The following is a 23,856-nucleotide window of genomic DNA, read 5'->3' as shown; positions in this document are numbered from 1 at the left end:
TAAGTGGTCAAGGACACTGTAAAAGAGAAAAAATTTTCCCAATTAACTGGGATGTTGGGACTATCTAACAACCAAATCTAAATCTACGGTGGTACAAGTTATAAGTTTATGCCTTTATATTATTGGACAAAAGATATAAAATCATTAATCCATGGGACAATCAAGTTTTAAACACTTACACCTAATGATGGCTAAAAAAGCATGTGGCAATTTAACAATATGGCCCCCAAATCTTTGACACTCCTCACATTAAGAGGTGGGGGATTATGTCCTATCCTCTTGAATCTGGGCCCTGTGATTGCTTGGTCAATAAAATATGGTGGAAATTATTCTAAACCAGTTTCTGGCCTTAAGAAACTAGCACCTTCCACCTCCTGTCTCTTGAGACACTTGGTCTTGGAGCCCAGTCACATGCTGTGAGGAAGCCAAATAACCACATGGAGAAATCACATGTAGGTGTTCTGGCAGGCAATCCAGCTCAGGTCCCAGCTGACAGCCAGCAGCAGATATAGCTGTAAGCGAAGATACCTCCATATGATTCGGGTCACCAGCCTTTGAATCCTCCTCATCGAAACACCAGAAATCATATCCCTGCTATGTCCTAAGTTTGGGGGTAGTTTGTTACTCAGCAATAACTGGAACAAATTTTGACAACTATTCTAATCTGTTTAAAGGTTCCTAAGGAAAGGAAAAAATTCTCCAGGCCCATCTGAACCAAACCTGGAGTGCTAGGAGTACAAGAGATGCAAGCATTATAAAGCATTACTACCTCTGACTGTAGATAGCAATTTGTATTTCTATCAAGTTCTTCATGGTTAATGACCTCTTCATAGAAATTCAAAAGTTGCAGCCTTTCTGAATCTGTTGCTCCACTTAAACTAGATGACCTGATCTTTTAGATAATGATTAGCTCTATAATACTGAGTCCACATCCCTATGCATGCAGTCTAGCGCAGTGATCTTTTAAAAAGCAGGCCCTCTAGAGTGAGACTGCCTGCCTCTGCTACTGCACATCACTATGACCTTAGGTAAATTACTTAACCTCTCTGTATTAGCTTTCCCATCTGAAAAATGAGGATGTACCTAACAAGTTGTGAGAACTGAGTTTATGCATGTAAGTTCTTAAAACAGTACATTTACACATAATTGGGGACATTGTGCAAGATATTACTTAACAACATGTATCTCAAGTAAAAAAATAAGGTGAAACAATGACAATTCAGTTAGTAAACATAAGGGATAAATACAAAGAGAATAAACTATATTCTTACTGAGTGCAAGCTGCATGCCTTCAACCACTTTCCGTTTTCCTGTAGATGGTTTAGATTTTTTACTCCGTACAGTTGACCCCCGACTGCTGATTCCACTAATGACTGACATGGTGTCATCATCACCACCAGCTAGCAAAGAATTTCGGTAAGACATCAGTGGAAGCCAGACATCTTCTCTTCGGAGTGACATCTGAAAGGTCATGAACTTTTCCAAGTAAACATACCTTAAAAAGAAGTAGAAACCATTAGCTTTGATACATAAAACTGCCATAGCTCTGTTTTCTTTATGGTCCTGATAATCTTAAGGATCACATACCATATGGAACATTCAATGATTCAATTAGAATTAAATAAAAAGCAAAGTAAATTAGAATGAAACAAAAAAATGGTTGATGGTCTACATTTCCTCAAAAATACAGTTAACAACTGAAGAATGTTAGTGTTTTCTTTCTCAAGATGTCTCTGTTCTATCCTAACTTTTCAGGTCTTCTGCTAGAAGAACAAAACTGAGTCATAGTTCTGGAAAGTAGACTGGATTTAAAATCACACAATTTGGGTTCTAGTCCCAGTTCTACCAACCCCTAGCTATATGAGCACAGGCATAGTACTTCACTACTCCATCTTAGCCTCATTTGTACACTGATGAGCAATTTTGTCTCTATCAAGAGTCTCACATTAAATGAAATAATTCAGAGCATTTCAATTTAGTATTTGTTGAGCATTTAGTAAGTCCCAGGCACTGGATATAGATACAGAGATGAATCAGATATGATCCCACCTGCAAAAAAGTTTCAGCCTGATGTAAGTTATACAGCTACCCTTGGACCCAAGTATCACAAGAATTCTATGGCTTATATGTAATACAGTAATCAAAATTCAACTAACATGTATGTGACTACTATGTGCTAGCATTTTTCTCCTGGGTCCCTTAATTTGTTCTTACAATCTTGTGAGGGAGACAGTCTCCTCATTGGACAGATGAGGAAAGAAAGAATAAGTTAAGTAATATATCCACGGTCATAAAAACAAGAAAGCAGTATAACCATGATTCAAATTCCATGCTTCTGACATGAAGAGTTCAGTGCTTTATTGTCTAAATTATGCCTGAAATACAGACAAACGCAATTTTTGCCAACTAACTGTAAAGTGCAATTCAAACATCTGCTATCATAATAATGACTAATTCCAATAATTCAGAATTACCAGTTTTGAACACCACTAAAGAGAAAGGAAAGGAGATGTCAGTTATAAACATATTGTTTGATGTTAGTTCAGTATTTCTTCTTAATTACAATATATTTCAGCTATGCACAGTAGTACAATACTCCTCAAAGTGTGGTCTATGAACTGGCTATCAGTCTGAGAACTGTTACCAGTCCACAAGATATAGAGTTTGAGCCAAAATAAACTCACCAGTAGACAGATTACACATAGCTTAACAGAACATTCTACATAAGCGGTCTTCCCTGATGCTATTTTTCCCTTTGTCCTCTTCCAGGCCACAGAGGTCACCACTAACCTGAATTTGCTATTTATCATCCCCATGCATATTTTTGTACTTCTAATGCATATTTGTCTGTAAACATCATAACATAGTTTTGTGCTTTGCTTTTTGCACTCAACACTATGTTTTTAAAATCTAACCATTTTGGAAGAGTGATGTCAGCTAACGGTACAGTGATAATCATTTAGCAATCAACATGTAAGTGTATCAAATCAACACATTGTATACTTTAAACTTACACATTATATGTCAACTATATCTCAATAAAGCTGGAAAAAAATTTTTTAAAAGATGAACGAGGTCTGAGGATCTAACATATAACACGGTGATTATAGTTGATAATACCATACAATGATATAATACTGTATAATTGAAATTTGCTAGAAGAATAGAATTTAAGTGTTAGAGAAAAAAGCAAGTATGTGAGGTGATGGATGTGTTAATTATCCCAATTATGGGAACCCTTTCACAATGTATACATATATGAAATAATCATGTTGTACACTTTAAATGTATTACAATTTTCTCAATTATATCTCAAACAAGTCAAAAACTTTTTAAAGATTTTAAAAACAATAATCAATTGGAATGTGTGAATCTTATTTCAATCCCAATTCAATTAAATAAAATGTAAAAATAAAAGTCATTTATGATATCTTAGACTACTGGAAATTTGAAAATGGGTGCTCAATAAAATTAAGGAACTATGTTTACTTTAAAAAAAATCTAACCATTTTGACTGCTGTATGGTGTTCCATTGTATATCAATCTATTGATCCCATTTTCTAGTTGATAGATGTTTAGTTGTTTCGAGCTTTTCCCTATCCAGCAACAGTCAAATTCTTTTATGGTTCTCCTTGTATACGTGTGCAAGAGTTTCTCTAGGGTATCTACCTATAAACAGAATTACTGGATCATGAAGTAAAGAGAATCTTAAACTTTACTAGATATTGCCAAATAGTTCTACAAAGTGGTCTTGTACCAATTTACAGTGTCACCAGCAATGTATAAAAGTTTCTATTGCTCTGTATCTTTGGCAATATCAGACTTAATTTTTGCTAATCTGCTAAGTGAGGAATCATTTTTCATTGTTTTGTCAATATGTCAATGCAATTTTTTGATTAATAATGTCAATGCAATTTTTAATTGAGATAAATTTATATGTAATACAATGCACAGAAATTAAGAGCACAGTTGGATCAATTTTGCAAATGAATGCAGCCATTTAACCAACACACCTATTAAGATACAGAACATTCCCATGACCCTAGACAGTACCCTGTGTGTCCCTTTTCCCATTCAATCTTCCAACCCCAGAAGTAACCACTATTGTGATTTCTATCACCATAGATTAGTTTTGTCTGTTGTAGAATTTCATATAAAATCTATACAATCTTTAAATGCAAAATACTGGTGGACTTTCAGAAGAGGTTATCTATACTATGAGTTATTCATATTCTTCTGCCCTTTTGTACCTCAAAAACATTGGAGGGGGGCCCTTTAGAAGATTTTGAGAATTTAATTCCATTTGTTGGGCTCTATTAGAATAATTATAAGTCACCACTGTAGGAGACTAAACTAGAAAAGTATCCTGTTTAATGGTCTGCTGAGGATAGGACTAGCAGTTAAAGTAAAAAAGATAAAAAGGGGACTTCTTTTTCCAGTATAGTCACACCTCCGGACACAGACTAAGATGCTCCTGATGGATCACTGATATTATTGTCTGTTAAATGCTCCCTCCTTAGTAAGGCTAAGCCAAGAACACAATACATAAAGCATTCAAGTTACACATCTAAAACCACAACTACACTATGAGGAGAATGCACAAAATTAAAATGGAGTATTATGCATAAAATACAGTTATCCCTAAATAATAAAATTTCTGAAGCATAAAGTTTCTTGTGCATTAATGCAATCCTACAATTATAATCCGTGCATATAAAAGGAGAGAGAAACCAAGTATAACAATTGATCTTTAAAGATTCCAAAACAAAATTAAATAAAGTATTTCTAGCAAATACATACACTGTTCTTTTGTCTTGTCGGAGTAGTTTAGAAGAAAATTCACTCAGAATATCAAGAAATGCCAAATTTAAAGGTGGATGGCTCTCTCCTTGTGGATTAGGCTCTTTAAAAGCAAATTCTATGCCATCTCTGCAACAACAATAAAAGACCAATAAATATTTAAGGGACTACAATACAAAATAACGTAGAAAGGAAATTTCTCTCTACACTTTCATTGAACTACTAAGATGTTTCCTTTGCCATGCATTTAATCCTAGGAATAGAGAGAATAAGGAGGCTATAGTGTGAAAATGAGCAAATATATTTACATTTTATTTCATCATTACTTTAAAACAAAACAAACACACACACACACTAGCTAGCCTTTAGTTCACCTATCTGGTTTCGTACATCTACATTCTTTCCTTGGTTCTCTTTTCCATAGAAAATAACCCAAATTCTCTCACATAATGATCAACACATTTTCTGCATTTTTCAAGACATAAAGGAGACCTACTATAACATGTAGATTAACTTACAAATGATGACTAAAGACTATTTGTAATGATCCATTTAAGACTAAAGTTCAAAAAATTAAACTTCACTCGGCCCGTTTTAACTATATTTATTTAACAATAAATATTTCTATTAATCAAAACAACAACCCACATTATACTCTTATCATAAATCTAACTGTATAAAAAACAATCCACATGAAATTTGGGAGGAGAGAAGGAAGGCTATTACATGAAGAAAATGATATACTGCTTCTCAAAATTACTACTACATGAATGGTCCTTACATATTACCTAAAATTAGCATCCAATGTATTAAAAAGCATAAAAAGGAATTTGAGATTTTTAAAGCAAAGTGAAAAGAGAGAGTGAATTAAAGTCGGGGAAGGTATGAGATTAAATTAGAGAATAGAAAAATGTCTATAGGGAGCCATTCAACACTTTAACAACTAAGTAAGCAGGAGGAGTAAAAGAGACACAAATAAAATGGAGTGCTTTCAGTGAAAGACAATCCAAGTCTCGATTTTCCCAAAAGCAAGGCTCTTTATCCACAATTAAGAGATAAAGGGTATTAATATCCATGCATTGGTTATCTTAAAGCTCTAAAGTACACTCATACTTAAAAGTATAATTGATCACTAAATCACACACCCAAAATAAAATCAGATGATTTTCCAATTTTGATAAGACAAAGAAAATTTGCAGACAGAGGTTGTGGCTCAAAACAAGGGAAAAGGTTACTACAAAATAGAGAACAAAACCAGAAAGAAAAAACTTGAAATACAGGAATCAAATCTCAAAAATTTCTCTATCTTGCAGTCAGATTATGACAAAAGCTGTTAAAAGAGACTTTTTAACACCTGATGAATATACGCTGCTTTTCTTCACATAATTCTATAAAGACTTTGTGTGGTTTTAATTAAAGCAAAAACTTTCTATAAAAGGACTTTTAGTCCCAACTCATGTGTTAATGGAGATAGTACTATAACTAGTTCTTAACTTAAGGAGATATGCCACAGATTTGTAAACAAATAATAAAGCATCAACTGCACTTGGTTATCCTAAAAAAACAGACAGATACAAAAAAACTTCATGACTAAAAAAGAGGAGAGCTGAATAAAATATCTGGAGATTACTTGTGTAGCATAGCAATGGCTTCTCTTGTTTTCAGTTGATCCAGTCCAAAAGTTAAAGCAAAACGTCGAGCAAGTTCTTTTATGCCGCTAAATGTTGAGGATGATCTATCAAAATTATAGCCATTTTCTTGTATCATTTCATTAAAAAGCTGTTTGGAAAGAAAGAAAGCATGTTAAAGTTTTTTGATAACTATGGAATTATTTACATCTTTTAAAATACCGTATTTTCTATTGAAAACATACTAGATGTTATATAAATGAACGTTGTATAAATGATGTTGTATAAATAAAATGTATTTTATTCTGAAACATGGATTTTAAAAAACATTATACAAATGACCAAAATTGTAGCACTTCATATATTCTGACTAGAGGTAGTTATTGACATTAGAAACTCTTAAAGTTAGTTATGGCAGAATTCTACTCTGCTGGTATTGATTGGATATTAACAAATAAAAACGGAAAGAAAAAGGAAACCCACTTAATTATTAGGCAACTATGTTCCACTATTTACATTTTTCACATCAAGAACTTTTATCATAAAGTGAGGAAAACAAAATACAATTTTTCAAGTACCAAATTACAAAGCTTTTTAACAGATAATTGCTACTAGTGATTATGAATACAGTGCAATGAGCACTCTGATCTGCTGGGAACAGAAACTGAGATAATCTTTCTTTCTAGAGAGCAATCTGCCAATAGGTAGTGAAGCATTTAGAATTTTGATGTCCTTTGACTAAACAATTCTAATTATCAGACTTTATCAAAAGTAATAACATTTGTGCATAATACATCGGTGCAAAAATGTTTGTTTTAGTGCTGTTTATAATTGTAAAAGGATTTTAATTGTGCAAGGATTGTAAAAGACCTCATCATCAAACAAGAAAAGATCTTGGTTAAATTACGGTCCCTCTATAAAATGGAATACCGTACAGTCACTAAAAATGCTGAGGAAAGTATTTAATGGCATTAAAGTGTTCAGGATTTACTAACATGAAAAACTCAGGCTCGAAAAATAGAATGCACAATATGACTTAAATTTTGTAAAAAATAACACTTCATACAGGAATAAAAAAGACAAAGGGGCTGGCCCCATGGCCGAGTGGTTAAGTTCGCGCGCTCCACTGCAGGCTGCCCAGTGTTTCGTTGGTTCGAATCCTGGGCGCGGACATGGCACTGCTCATCAAACCACGCTGAGGCAGTGTCCCACATACCACAACTAGAAGAACCCACTACGGAGAATATACAACTACGTATCGGGGGGCTTTGGGGAGAAAAAGGAAAAAATAAAATCTTAAAAAAAAAAAAGACAAAGAAGACTATAAAAACTAAAAACATTGTTAAGTGAAAAAAATTAAGGACAAGTTGTGTTTTTTCTAGTTCCTATATTTCCTAAACTTTCTAGAGCAAGTAGCTATTATTTTATAGAAGAAAAGTTATGCAAATGATTTTTCCTAATTAAACCTGCCTCGCCACTGCCAAAATGAAAATGACTGTTGCGTTTTGATAAGATTGATAAATGTTTATTAAAATACATATGGAAATGTACAAAGAAAAAAGTAAACCTCACCTGAAACCTACCAAAGTGAGTTAACCACAGCTAACATTTTGGTGATTATTTTTCCAGAAATAGAGATATGCACACGTTTACAGGGATGCTCTAATCTTTTTATTTCATTGTCAAACTATATATTGTAGAGACTTTGATACATTAATGAATACAGATCTACACTAATTTTAGGTGCTACGCAATAGACATGGCAGAGATGCACTACACAATATATACCTAATATCCTATTGATGAACATCTGGATTATTTCTAATTTCTTGCTATTATAAACAACGTTGCTATGTACAATATTGTACACCCATTTTTACAAACTTGTCATTATCACCTTGGATAAATTTTTAAAAGTAGAATTGCTGTTTCAAATGGCATACACATTATATATTGCCAAACTGCGTACCAGGAAGGTTGTACCAATATATACTGCTGAAAGTGCTATTCTCCCAATACCTTAGACACCTATTAGGTTTTGCCCATCTTGCCAGTCTAAAAGCAGTCTAAAATGATCTCACTTGCACAACCTCTACTAGTGAGATTGAGTATCTTGTATTTCTATTTTCATGAATTATTGTCTATTGCATCCTTTGCCCAGTTTTCTGTTACCTTGAAAATTATTAAGTGTTAATTATGTTAGCCTAATGTCTTACCTGTTGCAAACTGAGAATAAGGGTCTTTGCACACTGAATTTTGTCTATCTGCCTTGTTTTACTCATTGTTTCTTTGATGATATCTCCATAGTCATTATAATACTAGAAAAGAAATATGCACAATTTAGAGCTTTATCTCTTAAAACCAATAGGCAACAAGACTAATTTTAGGTTAGTCATGTAAGCATGTCACAAAGTATGAATTTGGCTGAAATTATACCTTCAAAGACAAAAGAATGTTACTGGAACTTTAAGATAATTTCTAAGCATATAATCCCTAACTTCAGTAAATTCGGAAATATCAGACAGTTAAGATCTGATCACATTACACTCCAGATGTGGTTTTAAGGAGGCATGTGGTAAAAACAACTCTAGGTTATGAAAATTTTCAGAAATAATACAAAGGATATAAACATAAAGTTCTTGTGCTCTTTCTGAACTATTAAGACAATGAATATAATCACAGTTACTTTAATAAATTATTCATTGCTACTGACATGTAATTCACATGCAGTTTCCAACTTTACTTGGCTTATAGAAACTAATAGCCTGTTAACATTTAAAAGAAAACTTCCTGGTGTGACATTTACATTACACATGAATATTTTTTCCTAATTTAAGATCTTGTTTCAAAATGCACACATAAGCACTATCAGAGATAACAGGATAACCATGACCCATGACTAATAAAATTGACTTTAATCTAGAATATCTAAGTCTAAAAGTTTAAAATTTGTAAAATGACTTCATAAACAACCTTAGTTTAAAAAAAAAATCTAACAACTATCATGCGAAATAAGTTCCAAAGTAATTTACAATGGTGCTAAAGTTCTAACATATAGCAAAGTATTCCAAAGAGAGAATTAACTAGGTCCTGACAAATTCATTACGTATTTTATTTCATGAAAGCAAAGGCTTAATAAAAGTTTACGTTTATAATTAGATTTTACTTGAGAAAGGATTAAAGAAAAACTATTTTACCATATTTAGTCACATTCCATTAGTACAATTAACAATATTCTTTCTACTACTACTTACAAATTAGAGAATCCCACATGTATTTATGAAAACTGTGAATAACCTACCGTGAATCAGATCAGATTTTCAGAGCCTAAAGGAACTTTAGCTGTCACAGTGGAACAGATAAAGAAAGGCAGGACCCATGAAGTATTGAGTTACTCAGGGTCACAAGCTACAATAAGTAACCAAGTCAAAACCATACCATCTAGGTCTCCTGACTCCTAAAACAACATTTTTTGATGCTACACCAAGCAGGGGAGGGACACCATGCTGTCGTCTTAAACTAAATCACAAACGCAATTTATAATAGTGACAGGTAACCTAAAACAAGCTGTTTCCAATATTCTAAATAAAGATGAACTCAATAAACCCAAAATGTCCATTAATGGAGGAGTAGAGGTATAAGGAAATGCTACTGAAAATGTCAAATATTTTAAGAGATTTCTTTTATACTAGAAAAGTAACTTACTATTAAAAAATTTCAATGGCAACCAAGTATAAAAGCCAGTGTCATTCATTATCTTTTAAGCATTATAAAAATATCTTGCTCTCCATTTTCCAACTTTACCTTCATATACTGCTTGAAGATATCTGCAGCTGTATTCATTTCCACCACAGTATATACAATTAGCTTACAAAATGCTGCAAGTAAATTTCTCCTCTTGTGCAGAGCTTCAATTTTGCTGGCTTCATCCTCCTGCTGACCATCTGGGGAAAAAGTTCCAAACATTAAGCCATCTGTATTTTACTTGAGCTATATATATGTTTAAAATTCTCACTATAAAATACCTTTATTTTGGAGAATTTAAAAAATAAGGAAAAAACATTTAAATAAACTAAAAATTACTATCGCTTAATATCTTAGTGAATGACCAGCCCATTAATTCCAACACAAAGTTGTAAAGTCAAACAATAATCAAAAGGCTGCGTGGTGAACGTGTTACAGGAACAAGTGGAGTGAGTCAGAGGAACTGATGTTTAGTGAAGTCAGGCTAAGCTTGCCTAACACATTCATCTAGTACTTCCTGAATAGGATAGTTTGCCAAAGAGATCTGCATGTTCAGTGTCTGTTGGTTAAGGTTCCTTCTTCCCTAGGGGGCAGCCAGCCTCAGAAATTCTACTATCTCTTCTAAGGATAATCCCACGTCACCCCCAACTCTTACTGACACACACTTCATTTATACATATTATTTATATTCAGTTAGACTGGCTTAGGAACCATTCTCTCTTTTTAAGATAAATTCACATATTTCTGCTATGATCCATTATGTAAGATCTTGACATTGAGTTATCAGGACTTATTTCCAAATCTGTAGTCAGGGAAGCAGGACTAGAGACTCCAAGTACTGTCAAATGATTGTTTCTAATTATTTAATACTGTAAATAAAACTGTGATGGAGCCTTTTACATAAAAACCTTTTTAAAGAATTTTCCTCTAAACAAATCTTACAAATAAAATTACTTATAAAAAATACTCTCTTAGGGGCTGGCCCAGTGGTTTAGCGGTTAAGTTCACACTCCCTGCTTTGGTGGCCTGGGGTTCGCAGGTTCAGATCCCAGGCCCAGACCTACACACTGCATCAAGCCATGCTGTGGTGGTGCCCCACGCAAAAAATAGAGGAAGATGGCAAAGATGTTAGCTCAGCCACAATCTTCCTCAAACAAAAAGAGGAAGATTGGCAACAGATGTTAGCTCACGGACAATCCTCCTCACCAAAAAAAACCACAAACAAAAAACAACACTATCTTACATTGATTTACATTTCTTTGGTTCTCAGTGAAATTAAAGCATTTCATGTGTTTATTAGCCATTTATATTTCCTCTTCTGTGAATAGTATGTGCATATCCTGTCAGGTCTTCAATGTAAGATTCCCAATATCAAAAAAAATTTTTTGTGTAAAATAAGAATGTTCTTTTAAACAAGTATTTATTTTACCCTGTCTCTGATAATCCATGATAACTGCTAGTAAGTTAAAACCACATTTTTTGAGAATAGAAATTTGTTTCAGACCATCAGAAAAAGTTTTATCATATGTACATATTTCAGAATGACAAAGCCAGTTGCATAGAAACCTAAAACGTTGTTTACTCTTTTAAAAGATTACACTGAATATATAAGCCAACTTTTTCTTAACGACCCTGTGATTATAATGGATTTCTAGACAATATTGCTTCCTATCATTGTTTAATAGTGCTCTCAGGAACTAGAGATACACAGACTTTTTCTCCCTACAGATTAAATTAGCCAGATACTAAGAGTTTTTGAACGCTGATTTTTAGTTTTCTTCACTTCTTACTTATCAAAAATTAGTCACCTTTTCTCTTGTGGCAATTAAAGAACATGAGAGAAGTGCCTAACATACTGGGGCCTTTCATAGATGTCAGCTGTCATTATTATTATGTGTTATCAGTGCCTCTAGAAGCATTCCCTATTTTATTCTCCTCTTCTAATCTGATGTGAGTTAACAAAACAAATAACCATGGGCCTACAATACCAGGGTTTGGATGAGGACAAAAAGCAGTGGAAACTATCATATGTTACTGGTGAGACAATAAAACAATACAAGCACTTTGGAGAATAATTTGGCAACATGTGGTCAAGTTTAAGATGCACACAGACTATATAATCCAGCAACTCCACTCTTAAGTATACACTAGAAAAGCACTGCAAGTGTGCTCGAGGAGATGTAAGAACATTTCTTGTAATGATACTTATAACAGGGGAAAAACTGGAAACAGCCTAAATGTTCACCAGTATGAAAATAGATAAATAAAGTACAGTTAATTCATATCAGATAGTATTCAGCAGTCAAAATGAATAAGTTATAACCACATGTCAACACTGACAAATTTCAAAAATAATGCTAATTCAAAAAAGCAAGATGCAAAATAAAATGTTCAACATGATAACATTTATGTGGAAGCTAGCAACAGAAAATAAATGATATATTGTTAACAGATACATAAATTGTAGTAGAATAAAATTAAAATGCAAAGGCATGATAAACACCAAATTCAGGAGAGCAGTTATCTTTAGGGGAAAAGAAAGAACAATGGGATTGGAGAGGGATACAAATGAGGGCTTCTTTTACATCAATGCTTATTCCTTTAAAAAAGAAATCTGAAACGGTAATCAAAAACCTCCCCAAAAATAAAGAGTCCAGGACCAGACGGCTTCTCTGGAGAATTCTACCAAACATTCAAAGAAGACTTAATACCTATTCTCCTCAAACTGTTCCAGAAAATTGAGAAAGATGGAGAACTCCCTAACACATTCTATGAAGCCAACATCACTCTGATCCCCAAACCTGACAAGGACAACACAAAGAAGGAGAACTACAGGCCGATATCACTGATGAACATAGATGCAAAAATCCTCAACAAAATTTTGGCAAACCGAATACAGCAATGCATCAAAAAGATTATACACCATGATCAAGTGGGATTTATACCAGGGACACAGGGATGGTTCAACATCCGCAAGTCAATCAACGTGATACACTACATCAACAAAATGAAAAACAAAAACCACATGATCATCTCAATAGATGCAGAGAAAGCATTCGACAAGATCCAACACCCATTTATGATAAAAACCCTCAGTAAAATGGGTATAGAAGGAAAGTACCTCAACATAATAAAGGCCATATATGATAGACCCACAGCCAACATCATACTCAATGGACAAAAACTGAAAGCCATCCCTCTGAGGACAGGAACAAGACAAGGGTGCCCACTTTCACCACTCCTATTCAACATAGTACTGGAGGTGCTGGCCAGAGCAATTCGGCAGGAAAAAGAAATAAAAGGAATCCAAATAGGTAACGAAGAAGTAAAACTCTCGCTGTTTGCAGACAACATGATCTTATATATAGAAAACCCCAAAGAATCCATAGAAAAACTATTAGAAATAATCAACAACTACAGCAAAGTAGCAGGGTATAAAATTAACGTGCATAAATCAGTAGCATTCCTATACACTAACAATGAACTAACAGAAAAAAAACTTAAGAACTCAATCCCATTCACAATCGCAACGAAAAGAATAAAATACCTTGGGATAAACTTAACCAAGGAAGTGAAAGATCTATACAATGAAAACTACAAGACTTTCTTGAAAGAAATTGACGATGACATAAAGAGATGGAAAGACATTCCTTGCACATGGATTGGAAGAATAAACATAGTTAAAATGTCCATACAACCTAAAGCAATATACAGATTCAATGCTATCCCAATCAGAATCCCAAGAACATTCTTCACAGAAATTGAACAAAGAATCCTAAAATTCATATGGGGCAACAAAAGACCGCGAATTGCTAAAGCAATCCTGAGCAAAAACAAAGCCAGCGGCGGAATCACAATCCCCGATTTCAAAAGATACTACAAAGCTACAGTGATCAAAACAGCATGGTACTGGTACAAAAACAGGTCCACAGATCAATGGAACAGAATTGAAAGCCCAGAGATAAAACCACATCTATGGACAGCTAATCTTCGACAAAGGAGCAGAGGGCCTACAATGGAGAAAAGAAAGTCTCTTCAACAAATGGTGCTGGGAAAACTGGACAGCCACATGCAAAAGATTGAAAATTGACCATTCTTTTTCACCACACACCAAAATAAACTCAAAATGGATCAAAGACCTAAAGATTAGGCCTGAGACAATAAGTCTTTTGGAAGAGAATATAGGTAGTACACTCTTTGACATCAGTTTCAAAAGAATCTTTTCGGACACTGTAACTCCTCAGTTGAGGGAAACAATAGAAAGAATAAACAAATGGGACTTCATCAGACTAAAGGGCTTCTTCAAGGCAAGGGAAAACAGGATTGAAACAAAAAAACAGCTCACTAATTGGGAAAAAATATTTACAAGCCACTTATCTGACAAAGGGTTAATCTCCATAATATACAAAGAACTCACACTGATTAGCAACAAAAAAACAAACAACCCGATCAAAAAATGGGCAGAGGACATGAACAGACATTTCTCAAAAGAAGATATGAATATGGCCAATAGACACACGAAAAGATGTTCATCATCGCTAATCATCAGGGAAATGCAAATCAAAACTACACTAAGATATCACCTTACACCCGTTAGATTGGCAAAAACATCCAAAACCAAGAGTGACAAATATTGGAGAGGATGTGGAGAAAAAGGAACCCTCATACACTGTTGGTGGGAATGCAAACTGGTACAGCCACTGTGGAAAACAGTATGGAGATTTCTCAAAAAGTTAAAAATAGAAATACCCTATGACCCAGCCATCCCATTACTGGGTATCTATCCTAAGAACCTGATATCAGAAATCTCAAGAGTCCGTTGCACCCCTATGTTCATCGCAGCATTATTTACAATAGCCAAGACGTGGAACCAGCCTACATGCCCAGAAACTGATGATTGGATAAAGAAGATGTGGTATATATACACAATGGAATACTACTCAGCCATAAAAAAAGACAAAATTGGCCCATTCACAACAACGTGGATGGACCTTGAGGGTATTATGTTAAGCGAAATAAGCCAGTCAGAGAAAGACGAACTCTATATGACTCCACTCATAGGTGGAATTTAGTATATTGATAAGGAGATCTGATCGGTGGTTACCAGGGAAAAGGGGGGGTGGGGGGAGGGCACAAAGGGGGAAGTGGTGTACCCACAACATGACTAAGAAAAATGTACAACTGAAATCTCACAAGGTTGTAATCTATCATAACATTAATTAAAAAAAAAAAAAGAAATCTGAAACAAATACAGTAAAATTTGACAAATGCTGGTGGTAGGTATATACAAATGTGTTATATTTTATACTTCTCCATAGAACTGGAATATAGTTCATTTTTAAAGTGTAAATTGAAAGACACAAAGTCCAAGGAGATAAAGACTCTGAGTGTAATTCCAAGAAACTTCTAGAAAATTCAGGAGTATCGGCAAGCTTACTCTCATTCTATTTCCCATGGTCTAACTGAAGTAAAGGCAGTCCCAACAAACAAAAGGGCTATGGACCAAAACTGATTTTGTATCGGTTTTCGGAATGCAAGTATGCTTTCCCACAGAAGTTTTAAAAATTCCTACTCATCTTTAGGATCCATTTCAGATCTCAGCTTATTTCAATCACGTTTTGATTCCCATAGATCAGTTGGAAATTCCTCTACACGCCCACACTTTGTGCATGCCTCTACTACTTATTGAATGGCATTATAATTACTTGTTTTTAGTGTCTTTTTCACTTGAACTGAATTCTTAAGGAAAATACCTTGTCTCATTTTTTGACATCCATAGCATCTAGTATACTGCTTGCTGACCAATGAATGTTAAAATTAAAGTGTAACTAAATCAATAGCTGAAAGTGAAAGGTGAAAAACTCTAAGTATAGAAACTTTAGTATGTGGACTTTGACAACTGTTTTGGCTACTCTAGGTTTCTCAATTCTGTTCTGGTTAAGTTTTTAATACTTGAAAACAAGGCTCTTCATTGATAAAAGCTACAAGCCATATCTAGAATTATATATATTTATACAAACTGATTTGCAATGATGTGTCAGTTTATGTATGCATATATACATACTGAGGTTATATTGTCCTTCGAATATAACTACAAATTAAACACAAACTCAGAAAGAAGCCACCAAATACTATTTGTTTTTTACCTCTTCTTCAAGTAAGGCATCTGTGTATGCAATTAGGGTGTGAAGAGTAACTTAACACCAGGCAAGGCTGGTTCAATTATTTTCCTATGAACATTCTGTACTGCCCCAAACTTTTACAGAACAGTTTCAAACATTTTCTCACATTGAGAAATTACACATTTTAATAGCCCACCAAAGTATGAATACCTGTTATAAAAGTATACAACAAAAACATCACTTCAAGAAATACTTCGTTCTGCTCAAATTACCTGAATACTGGTATTACCAATGATTAAGGGGAAGAGGGAGTACATTTTATTGAGTACCTACTATATGCCCAGTCACTGTACTAGTCGCATTGTTCAATTTAATTAATTTGCACAGTTCTGTTAAAGTAGCTGCAAAATAGAAAAATAGGCTTAGGGCTAGAGAGAAGCAAAGATCTGACTCCAAAGACGCTCTGCGATACCACATTGTCTTTACAATGTTACAAAAAATGCACACAGGGGGCCGGCCCCGTTGCTGAGTGGTTAAGTTTGTGCACTCCTGTTCGGTGGCCCAGGGTTTCGCCAGTTCAGATCCAGGGCATGGACCGAGCACCACTCATCAAGCCATGCTAAGGCAGCGTCCCACATGCCTTAACTAGAAGGACCCACAACGAAAAATATACAACTATGCACCAGGGGCTTTGGGGAGAAGAGGGAAAAATACAATCTTAAAAAAAATAAAATGAACACATGTGCTAGAACATGTACCTGTGTTTCATGTTTTAAGAATAAAATATCAAATAGTCGTGGAACACATTACATCATTGTTACTTAAATTTGATTTACAGTAGATACACAGATTTAACAAAAAGATGGCAATAAAATTACCTGCACTGTTATTATCATCATCCTGTTCAATGAAAACATGATCCAGAATAAAGCTGAGCAACTCAGACTGCAATGAAGAATCAGGAGTGTAAACTAATGGCTCTAACATGTCACGCCCTCCTGACATAATCTGATGGCTGAAGATCATCAAAATATCACATAGAATAGTGAAGGCCTATTAAAAAAGAAAAAGGACAGCATGCTATAAACCAAGATTTCTCACCATCAGCCACAAGTAACTTACATATTTAACACAGAAATACAATCCAACTTTCTATATTTGAAACCCAAGAAAAATCAGTGTTTAATATTTTCCTAAGATTTTAAAGCTAAGGAGTGTAATTTCTGTAACAAAGACTACTAATATTTGCATCATGCTTTACTAACTGCAAGGGAGTTTCACAAATATTCTTTTTTACTCTCAGCAACTTTAAGTGACTTGTGCAATATGTTAACACTACCAAAACATGCAGTCAGGACTCAACCTCAGGTTTTCGGACTACAATCCTACACTCTACACTATAGCATAACACCTCATGGTATACATTCTCAAATATAAAATAATGTAAAAACTTGGTACCATTCTTTTCTTCTATGGAAGTAAAAAACTTATACCAAATGGATGAACATCTCCTAGAAGATCTCTTAGAAGAGAGATCACAAAGTCCAGTCCAGGGTACTTTTTAAGCACTCTCATTGTCAATATGTGTGGTGATTAAGCAGAAAACACATAAGCAAGTATGGGCCTGCTTACTACTCACCAGGTAAACCTGATACTATCATAATAAAGATAAGCCTGAGTTATATCTCAAGGAGCTTAATAAAAACTCAGCCAGGAGTTTTAAAATAGAGTCAAACACTGGTAAAACCGGTCAGAAGGTAACTGGAAAATTTTAATTATTTGTTGGGAATAGGTAATAAAAATAGAATTTGGGGGTCACAAAGTCAACAGGAAATTACACTTAAGGGAAGACTACTGCTAGAAAGACAGATTATAACACAGAGCACAAAGCAGATCTAAAAATAGCTTTGTCTTTTGGGAACCAACCACATTTATTTTTTCCTCTTTACTTCATGCTTTTACCTCTTCTTCAAATCTCTTCCCCTCATTTTACAACTATAGTAGTAATTTATACTTATCAGGATATTTGAGTTTACAAAACCTTTTGCAACACACATAGTAATGATACAAGTAATAAGCATGGTGATAATTACTAATTAGGTGAACTGGCAAGTCAAGTGACCTGACCAGGACATATTCCTGGAAGCTATTAGGAAGACTGACAGGCAAGCTATTTAGTGACCAAAATTAATTAATCTCCAAGGCCTAAACAACAGATTATAGAGGAGTTTACACACAATAACCCACAAGGAATTATGTGTTAACACTGTAAAAAATAGGGAATATTAAGCTGAATATTTTGGTGGCATGTGAAAACCTATCAAGTAATATTTCATGTATTAAGTTTGGATCGTGCATACTTCACTAAAATCCTATTCTAAAAGCTTAACTCTAAACTCAATTTACTACCTTCAGAAATTTTGTTCTCCTTTCATCTGAATTGTAGAGATGAAAACTAAAGTTCCAAGTCCTGCATTGTACAGTTCAAAAGTACATACTAAAAACCGAAGAGAATTCAGCAATGTAATAATTATTGCAATATAGTTTGTACTTTTACAAGAAAAATGCAAAATTCAGTAAACTGGATCTTGGCTATTTAATATCTTCTAATTTATTTGTGCCCAAGCATATATGCATGGGACGCACAAGAGAGTTGGAAATAAGAAGAACAATCAGACCAACAGTTGGATGTTGAATGTAAATTTTTAACTATAAAAATCCAAATGTATTTCATTAAAATTAGTTTTGATATATTAAAATGAAATAAAGAGAAATGACTAACAAAAGGGTTGAACAATTTTCTTGGTAGCTTTACAGCTGAATGACTATATCCGAATGACTTTCTTGGTAGCTTTAAGAAGTAAACACACTCTTAACTAAAATAAACAGTACCCAACATAACAAAAGCTGCTGAAAATAGCACTTTTGATGACTCCTAGGGCTCTACTCCAATATACAAAGGTTAACTAAGATGAAATGGTCAAAAAAACCTTAAAATCACTATAAGCATTTTGACTGTATCGTATTAGTATCGTTATTAGTATTTTTTACAAAATGATTATAAAACTATCTTCCCCACAGAAACATTTAGAAAGCATGTGTCCAAAAAAGCTTAATACTCTATTAGGGAATTAGAACTAAATAGGGTCTTAGTCCCAGGATCAGAATTCATTTTACAGATGGGAAAACTACCTATGGCACCAGGTAACAATATATTTCCAGAATGAGAAGGTTGGCAGTAACAGAATCATGAGGGCACATGGGGTGGGAAGGTAACACTTTGATGGCAGGCAAGTAATTAAAATTTTTATCTCAGACAAAGTCCACAAAGGGAAAAATAACTTACACAATCAGGATGGGCGGGAATGTCAACACTGACAATATTCTCAGAGATGACAAACCCATATACACCTTTCCTCCCTGAGGCATACTTGCTATACTTGCTGCTTTCGGGAATAACTTTTGTAACTTCATACACCTAATTCTACACAAGCTTCCTCAGCCAACCAAAAGTTCACTTTATGCCAGCCAATTCACTTTTAAGAAAGACCTACATTAGTGCCTGTTTTTGCTAAATGAAAGAAATTCGAAGAGGATTTCCACTTCTCCAAAAAAGGGGGAAAAGTGAAAATAGCGTTCAGCATTTCTTTTGCAGCAAGCCATTATAGAGGCAACGCACACCCCAAGCAGAGAGAGTAGCACCACCAAGCTCCCTCCCCAGGAACTACACTTGGCATCTCAGCACGAAGCTGCCATAGCTTTGAACTGTCTGTGAACATCGGTGCTTCATCTTGATTTACTTTGGGAGTTTATTTTTTCAGTCTAGGAACGCTCAAAAAATTTTTCCATATTAATTAATGGTAATTGCTTCTTCACTTTACGCCATTTTAGCTTACAACAGGTTTCAGAAGAATGCTCCACTTTCAGATAGTGGGGTGAAGCCTGTATATGGGTCTGTTTACCAAGAGTGTCATAAAGAAACAGTAATACAGGATAACTACACTATGAGGGTAATCTATAAATGCAATTCATAAAACTGTATGAAATTAGTACTTTAATCTGTTTTTTGAATATGGTGTATTTTTTGACTATAGTGTACATGGACAGATAAAAGATATTTCTACTTTGCTCAATGTCAGCATGACTTAAATTTTCTATATTAGTTCAGATATTTATTAAGGGTTGCTTACAAAAGATTGCTATCTACAGTAGTTACTAACCTGTTCCTTAACAGTAGTATTCACGTTGGTCAGGTAATGCTGACATATCTGACAGAATACCCTCATCTGTTTCTTTAAACGCAGCAAGTCATCCTTGAAAAGATTTAACATGAACATTTTAAAATACTGTAAAAAAAAAATCCTCATTCAGTATTTAAGGTATTTTAAATTACATAAAAGTTTTTATATATTTAACTACGTTAACTTTGCTTACATATTAGATTTAAATAATTCTTTATTATTTATCAGGAAAGAAAACAAATTAGACCATTTTTCTTAAAAATCTCAACACACTGCAGCCTTAAAAATATCAGGTATATTAATAGATAATATCCTAAGTGGTCTAGGTTCTTTAGAATGAGAAAACTTCTAACTACATATGGCTATCTGTAATAAATCCACTACCTCAGAATGCTAAAGAATAAAGATTTATGCTCCATCCTTGTTTTGTAATTTGAAGGGTAGCCAACTGATAAACGGAAGAAATCAATTAATAAAAAAGGGACAGCATCTTTCACTTCTTATTTGAAGGATACTGGTTGTACTTTTTCAAAACAGAGAGGGACAAAACTCAAGTTTTGCGGTATTACTCCAATTTTAAAAAAACTTTAAATGTCTCATAAACAAACTAAAAAGACGAATCTTTTTCTTACTTTTTTTCTATTTCTAAATATTTGCCAGTTAATTTAAAATAGAAAACTATTCTATAAAGATCATCCACACTAACATATTTAAGGCATAACCTTTCCTTTGGTCCATCTTCTGATACTGGATGCCAAATGATAGAATATCAGTACATATTTGGTGTATGTAATAGATGAATTAAATAAAAACAGGTTTAACTAGGAGATCAATTTGGTGAGGAAAACTCAACCAAGCTTCGGCATAAATAACTTTGTATTCAGTAACATTCATTTTTACCTTTTTCTTCTACTAAAAATATTACCTATTTTCCCGTTCTAATTTTTATCTCAATGCTTTCAATTTAGGTTAGCAATCATATTTGCTAATATAGTTATTGTCCCTACTATAAGCTTGATGAGTTAAATAAACTTCTTGGGTGTCTGACAAAAAGTACACTATTTGGGGGCAGGCCTGGTGGTGTAGTGGTTAAGTTCACACACTCCACTTTAGCAGCCCAGGGATCATCAGTTAGGATCCCAGGCATGGAGCTACACACTGCTCATCAAGACACGTTGTGGCAGCATCCCACATACAAATTACAGGAAGACTGGCATAGATGTTAGCTCAACAACAAGCTAGCTCACCAAAAAAAAACAAAACAAACAAACAAAAAAACAGACTATTTTAACAACAATACTACATTGCTTTTTCAAGGGGGCAATATCCACTTGTAGATATAACAGCATCTTGTGCTTAAAAGCTCAGAAATTCTAAGCATTTAAAATTATTCTGTGGTTTTATGCAAAACAAACATTATCAAGAGGATTCCCTTTTGAGGAAAATACCTATGAACAACTAATTCTAACTTCCAGAAATTGCTTAATATTTATAAAATGTGCCCAAATAATATTTAAGGCAACATCTACTGCTACAAGTACAATGTTTAAGCTTCGAATTTACAAATGGAAAGGCGGTACTGTTTAGTTCAATTACTAAACACATCAAGGATTACCAAAATGGATAAAATTTTGAAAGTCCTATGACCTGGTAGCTGGCATACTATACTCAACCAAAAGTGATTTATCGTGAATTTGGAACATCAGTAATTTGGTACATTAGTAGAGAGATCCTAAGTATGAACAAAGTGATCCAAAAGCAATACCAAGGTATAAGAAGATCTAGGGACAGTTGGCTGGTTATCATCAATTTATGTAATCCAATAGCTCTATCTCTTGTTTCAAAGGCTCTTGGTCATGATTAACATGACCTATATTTCTATATGTACACAACACTTTTGAGAATAATATGGAAATCCATAAATTATGCTACCTTCAAACGTGAACAATCTTTAATTTAAAATCATACCCTGAAACAAAACATATTAATGTTCTTTCATTGAATATACATCAAACCACAAACACTATCGTTCTGAAAGATACATACATCTAAAACAGTAGATTAGAAATAAGCAAAACTTTATTGAAATAACTGGTCTTATTAAACATATAAGTTTGCTGAAATGAGTTAATGTATGTTATCAAATAAAAACTCCACTGAACCACCACAGACCTTTGTAGAGCTGCTTTCAGTTATCTTTGCAAGCTGCCAAAGGATTACATAGTGAGTACATTGCAGTGCATGAATAACAATCTGTAAAAAGAACCAAGAGAACACAGTTAAAATTAAAAAGTCGTAAGTCTTCATTTTCAAAGTTAAATATGTAACTTGTAAATAAATAAAAACCTGCTCAGGCATGTCTCCATTTTCAATTCCGGTTTTCAACAGTTTGTAATTACAAGCAAACAAATCCCACTTTGAGAGATCATGGGCACTGTAAAAAAGAATTAAGTTGGTTAAGCTTAATCACATTTGTTTCAGGATTGAGTGTTAACAGAAGGCTGTTAAAGTAAATATAGTAAATTGTTCAACGTGAACTCACAAAAACAAATTTATTTCTTTAAAAAGTATGTTAACTGATAATTTGTCAGTCATTCCCCAATTCAAAACACGATTGTCCCAAGTACTTTTTCCCCAATAGCAAAAGAAATCCAATAAAGAATTTGATAACATTATAACCCCAAAATGGAAGTTGGTTTTGATTTTGCTAAAGAAATCAAAAACTTCAACATTCAACTTACTTATGAAAAGCAGTGATTCTCTTCAATGTTGATAATACCTGATATGCATCATCTTCATCAGGTTCTTCACCCTAAGAATATTAATTATATAATAATAAACATTAATCACTACCAAAGTGAAAAGTCTTAGGCTACTGCATTGGTGATACCACCTCGAAAAGAAAGAATAACGTAATAAAAACCACAAATTAACTTTGTCAGTCAATACCTAGATCCTGTCAAATTTAAAGAAATATGGTTGGGGTAATAAGTTAACACAGACTTATCAGGTATATTATACTCAAGAGAGAAAAACTGAATGACATTTTCCCTTTCCTTTTAAGTAAACTTGACACAAAACTATGAAGACATCTACTCTTTCACAGTAATAAATGCATGAGGACAACACAAAGAAAAATATATTAGAGGACAAGCAAGACAGCATAAAGACAACACTCAAAGGACAAAACCTAAGAAGATGAAACAGAGTGCTCAAGAAAGATGTATCAGACCAACCACAATTAATTTGGAAAAACTCCCGGAATAAGGACTAAAGATATACCAGCCCTTTCTGGGTACCAACTTTCCAATTTAGAGTAAA

General features: G+C 33.9%; 1 protein-coding gene across 14 annotated transcripts in view; it reads right to left on the bottom strand.

The window, feature by feature from the left end:
- The window catches only part of STAG2 (STAG2 cohesin complex component), a 134,838-nt gene that overhangs the window by 13,208 nt on the left and 97,774 nt on the right, over positions 1-23,856 (bottom strand). For all 14 annotated transcript variants that reach the window (XM_070604346.1, XM_070604347.1, XM_070604338.1 and 11 more), the window contains 10 exons: positions 23,277-23,347; positions 22,882-22,969; positions 22,708-22,788; positions 20,515-20,607; positions 17,173-17,347; positions 10,233-10,372; positions 8,645-8,746; positions 6,431-6,579; positions 4,801-4,929; positions 1,272-1,495 (listed from right to left, as the gene is read on the bottom strand). In XM_070604346.1, coding sequence (XP_070460447.1) covers positions 1,272-1,495; positions 4,801-4,929; positions 6,431-6,579; positions 8,645-8,746; positions 10,233-10,372; positions 17,173-17,347; positions 20,515-20,607; positions 22,708-22,788; positions 22,882-22,969; positions 23,277-23,347 — 1,252 coding nt within the window. The remainder of the gene's footprint in view (positions 1-1,271; positions 1,496-4,800; positions 4,930-6,430; positions 6,580-8,644; positions 8,747-10,232; positions 10,373-17,172; positions 17,348-20,514; positions 20,608-22,707; positions 22,789-22,881; positions 22,970-23,276; positions 23,348-23,856) is intronic.

This window comes from Equus przewalskii, chromosome X, assembly GCF_037783145.1.
Source record: "Equus przewalskii isolate Varuska chromosome X, EquPr2, whole genome shotgun sequence".
Taxonomy (NCBI): Eukaryota; Metazoa; Chordata; class Mammalia; order Perissodactyla; family Equidae; genus Equus; species Equus przewalskii.
This window is presented reverse-complemented; position numbering and strand designations above follow the sequence as displayed.